Source organism: Penaeus chinensis, chromosome 2 (genome assembly GCF_019202785.1).
Source record: "Penaeus chinensis breed Huanghai No. 1 chromosome 2, ASM1920278v2, whole genome shotgun sequence".
NCBI lineage: Eukaryota > Metazoa > Arthropoda > Malacostraca > Decapoda > Penaeidae > Penaeus > Penaeus chinensis.
Window position 1 is genome coordinate 767608 of NC_061820.1, and position 5000 is coordinate 772607.

Genomic DNA, 5000 nt, shown 5'->3' on the forward strand with positions numbered 1-5000 from the left:
TTCAATATGAAACCTATGCCTTCATTCGGTTATGATCATAATATACTCACGCATGAAATTCATTACAAAAAAATAAATAAATAGATAAATACCTAGGCCTCTATCACAAATAACGAAAATTCAGCACACAGCAAAATCTATCAAGCCCCCCCCCCCCCCCCCCAACTCACATGCAACTGAAACTGTCCCGACGTCATGAAATCGGACGTATTGTCCACCGCGACCCTCGTGATATTCGACATGACAAAGCTCTGATGGCCGAGGACCCCGACGGCGAAGATCGTCACCAGCGCCAGGAACACCAGGTACACGAAGAGGTTTGACAGGTGGATGTACTTGCCATACGCCTGCCACTTCATCTCGAGGAACTTCTGGGTCAGCGGATGCATCAGGAGCTCCACCCGACCGGACTCCACCATCGCCTGTTGGCGGGAGAAGTGGAGGGAAGTGGGTAGTTTCGCTTGAGCGGAAATCAGTGGATTAAACAGGGATTTTATAAAGAATGTTATGTAATAAAACATTGCCTTTAATGGTCCTGACACTAGCTATGAATCGGACAAGCAAGCAATAGAAAAACAAACAAATGAACAACAAGCCATTCTAAAAGCAAGCCATCTAACACGTAAGAAAATCAAGCTGGGAAGCCGACATGCAAGCCTTCCCACTACGAATCAACCTTTCAAACATGCAATCAAACCAACGAGCAAGCAACCCGACACGCAATCGATCAAGCAATCAAAACAAGCAAGTCACTCAACAGCTAATCAATCTAATGAGCACCCTATCCAACAAGCAAACAATCTAATGAGCACACTTCAACAAGCAGATAATCTAATGAGAAAATCTAATGATGATGATGATGATGATGATGATGATGATGATGATGATGATGATGATGATGATGATGATGATGATGATGATGATGATGATGATGATGATGGTGATGATGATAATAATAATAAAAGCAAGTCAAGCAATGAAGAAGCAAAACCGATAAATGACATACTGAAATGATATTAACAATAATAATAAAAATAATGATAATAATAATAATAACACAAATGTTAATAATTATAATAATAGCAGCAATAATAGTAATATTAACGACGCAAATGATAATAATAACAACAACAACAATAATAATAATAATGATAATAATAATAACAATAATGATTATGTTAATAATGTTAATAATAATAATAATAATAACAATAATAATAATAATAATAATGAAAATAATAATAATAATGATAACAATAATCATAACAATAACAAAACAACAACGATACTACTACCACTACTACTACTAATAATAATAATAACAGTAATAATAATAATAACAACAGCAATAACAATAACAAAACAACGACAACAATAACAAGAACCCCAAAAGCCCCGGGCCCAGCAGCCAAGACGCGCGACCGAGGACCGACTCACGTTGCAGGCGTACAAAGGCTCGGGACGAAACTTCGGATTCTTCTGCTTGATCTTTTCGGCGTCGAGTTGCTCCGGGGTCAGTTGCAGAGGGTAGAAGTTGTACTTGATCTGTTGGGGGAAGGAGGAGGGAGGGAGGTAGGGAGGGAGGGAGGAGGTAGGAGAGGGGAAGAAGGAGGTAGGGAGGTAGGGAGGGAGGAGGAGGAGGAGGAGGGAGGGAGGGAGGGAGGGAGGGAGGGAGGGAGGGAGGAGGAAGGAGAGGGGGAGGAAGGAGGTAGGTAGGTAGGGAGGGAGGAAGGAGGAAGGAGGAGGGAGGGAGGGAGGGAGGAGGGGGGAGGGAGGGAGGGAAGGAGGGAGGAGGGAGGGAGGAGGAGGGAGGGAGGGAGGAGGAAGGAGAGGGGGAGGAAGGCGGTAGGGAGGGAGGAGGAATAAGGAGGAGTGGGGGGGAAGGAGGAGGAGGAGAGGGGGAGGAATAAGGAGGGAGGAAGAGGGGGGGAGGGAGGGAGGAAGGGAGGAGAGGGAGTAAGAGAGGAAGGAGGTAGGGAGGGAGGGAGGAGGAAGGAGAGGGGAGGAATGAGGAGGATTGGGGGGAAGGAGGAGGAGGAGAGGGGGAGGAATAAGGAGGGAAGAGGAGGGGGAGGGAGGGAGGGAGGGAGGGAGGGAGGGAGAGAGGGAGGAAGAGAGGAGAGGGGGGAAGGAGGGAGGAAGATGGAGGTAGAGGAGGAGGAGGAAGAAGGGGAGAGGGGAGAGGAAGGAAGGAGGAGGAAGAGGGAGGAGGAGGGAGGGAGGAGGAACGAAGGAGGAGGAGAGGGGGAAGAAAGGAGGAATGAAGGAGGAAGAGGAGGAAGAGAACGGAGGAGGAGGAAAGGGAGATGGAGGGAGAAGAGAAGAGAGACACAAAGTGGGATAAAAAAGAATGAAAACGAAAGAAAATGGAAAAAAAAACGGTTAATAACAATAGTTTCAATTATATCTTTCTTGCAATAATATTACAATCTTCAACTTATTTGAATAGGGTGAAGCAATAAATCTAATTTATTGGTTACGTAACTTCTTTAGAAGTAGAGGAAGAAGGAAAAGAAGAAGAAGGAGGAGGAGGAGAAGAAGTAGAAAAAGAAGAAGGAGAAGAAGAGGAAGAAGAAGAAGAAGAAGGAAAAGAAGAAGAAGAAGAAGAAGAAGAAGAAGAAGAAGAAGGAGAAGGAGAAGAAGAAGAAGGAAAATAAAAATAATAATAATAATAATAATAATAATAATAATAAGAAGAAGGAGACGAAGAATAACGGGGAAAAGAAGAAGAAGAAGAAGAAGAAGAAGAAGAAAAAGAAGAAGAAGAAGAAGAAGGAGGAGGAGGTCGAGGAGGAGGTACTCACATAGAAATCCTTTGCCTGCTCCTTGACGTCCGCCTTGACTATGGCTTGGTACAGAACCGACTCGAACACCTTCGGTAGCGTCCGGATGAGGGCCATGCAAATGCAGCCGTGAATCTTGCTGGACGTTCCTAGCACTTCGGTGGGGCTGACCAGGGAAGGAAAAGAAGAGTAAGAAAATCGAAAAGGTAAAAGAAATTAAAAAACGCAAAGTTAAAAAATAATTAAAAATCGAAAATATAAATCTAAGTTTCGTATTCAGTATTCAATGATAAAGATATTAATATTTACCTACTACGAGATAAAAGTTCGCATCTGATATTCAGTATGCAAAAAAAAAAAGAGGAGTTTATATAACAAGAAAAAAGTTCTCATGTGATACTCATGAACTGTAGAAAATGTCAGTATTTACATATTTCTTACTTTAAATATAAATTACCCAGTTCATACGACAAAAAAGTTAATCTATTTAACAAACCATTATATGTTTAATCCGAACACAATACCGATTTGCATTCTATCGAAAGGTCTATCTACATCTATCTAAAATCTATGGAAATTCTAACTAAATCTCTATCTACATCTATCTATCCATCTACTACGAGTATCTATACATGTATCTACTATTTACATCTATCTACCCATCCACGTTTTACATCTCTCTAACCACTCACTCTCTACATCTATCAATCCATCAACTTTCAACATCTATCCATGTGCCGTCTACATCCACGTATCCACCTACTATCTCCATCCACTATCGACAACATCCACCCACACCTCTTTTTGTCCTCACCCTCTATCGTGAGTAACAAGAGCCAAAGCAGACTCAGAGAGTTTGTATTGAATTGCAATGTCAATCGGCTTGCAAGAGGAAATGTTCTCGAGAAATTTGCAATTGAGGCTCATCAGCTGACTGACCGTCTCCGGCTTGTTGGCCCGCACGGCCACGTGGAGGGCGGTGTTCTGTAAAGGAAATAGTTAGATAGATAGATTAATGAATAAATGAATAAGTAAATAAACAAATAAATACATGAATGAGTAATTGAATTAATGAATAATAAATAAAAATAATAAATAAATTAATGAAGAAATGAATGAATGAATAACATCTGCGACTCAAATTGGCTTAGACGTTGATGTTTTTTATCAGTTCTGGATGGATGGAAAATATGATTATGATGAAAATGATGAAGATGAAGATGATGATGACGATGGTGAAGATAACGATAAAGATGATGATGAAGATCATGATGAAGATGACGATGATGAAGATGATGATGCTGCTGCTGCTGATGATGATGATGAATGATGAAGATGATGATGCTGCTGCTGCTGCTGATGATGATGATAATGATGATGATGATGATGATAATAATGATGATAATGATGATGATGATGATGATGATGATGATGATGATGATGATGATGATGATGATGATGATGATGATGATGATGATGATGATGATGATGATGACGATGACGATGACGACGATGATGAAGATGAAGATTATGATGATAATAATAAGAAGAAAAGAAAAGAAATAATAACAATAATAATTTTAAGGATAATAATAACATCAATGATGATGATGATTATGATATTGATAATAATAATGATAATGATGATTATAACAATGATGATAATATTAATAACAATAACAACAATAACATACTAATGTATGATAGAATGGTAATAATGATAAGAAAACAACGTAAAAACTAGGACATAAAGCCGTTCTCCAGCGCACCCCTTCCTTATCCGTCTGGTCGAGCGTGTGGCTGTGGATGGTGAGGATGGCGCGGATGGTGTCTCTGTGTCCCCCGAGGGCAGCCAAGTGCAGGGGCGTCCTGCCGTGGTGGTCGCGGTGTAGCAGGGCGCCCTTGCTCAGCAGCAACTGCACGACGCGGGTGTGACCTGGAGAGGGAGGGTGGATGTGAAAGCGGAGGGAGGGAGGGAGGGAGGGAGGGAGAGAGGGAGGAATGGTGGAAAGGGAAGAGGAAGGCGGGGAGGGAATGAATGAGAGAGACTCGTACACTCAGACACACCGAAATTAATACGAAAAAACATTAACTGAAGGTATTTTGAATTCCAAAGCGTTTCCTATTTAAGACATCATTATGAACATCCAACATCTCTTGTCCTCTAAAACTGATCCACCTTCAATTGTGACAACGAAGGGAAACCGAACCTTCTTC

General features: G+C 41.3%; 1 protein-coding gene across 1 annotated transcript in view; it reads right to left on the reverse strand.

Moving 5' to 3' along the window:
* LOC125031003 (transient receptor potential cation channel subfamily A member 1-like) overlaps positions 1-5000 on the reverse strand; it is a 29978-nt gene that overhangs the window by 6628 nt on the left and 18350 nt on the right. The window contains exons 12-17 of the mRNA XM_047621426.1: positions 4994-5000; positions 4553-4719; positions 3598-3767; positions 2805-2949; positions 1438-1545; positions 171-422 (exon numbers count right to left, since the gene is read on the reverse strand). The exon at positions 4994-5000 is cut by the window's right edge and continues 106 nt beyond it. Of these exons, the coding sequence (XP_047477382.1) occupies positions 171-422; positions 1438-1545; positions 2805-2949; positions 3598-3767; positions 4553-4719; positions 4994-5000 (849 nt within the window). The remainder of the gene's footprint in view (positions 1-170; positions 423-1437; positions 1546-2804; positions 2950-3597; positions 3768-4552; positions 4720-4993) is intronic.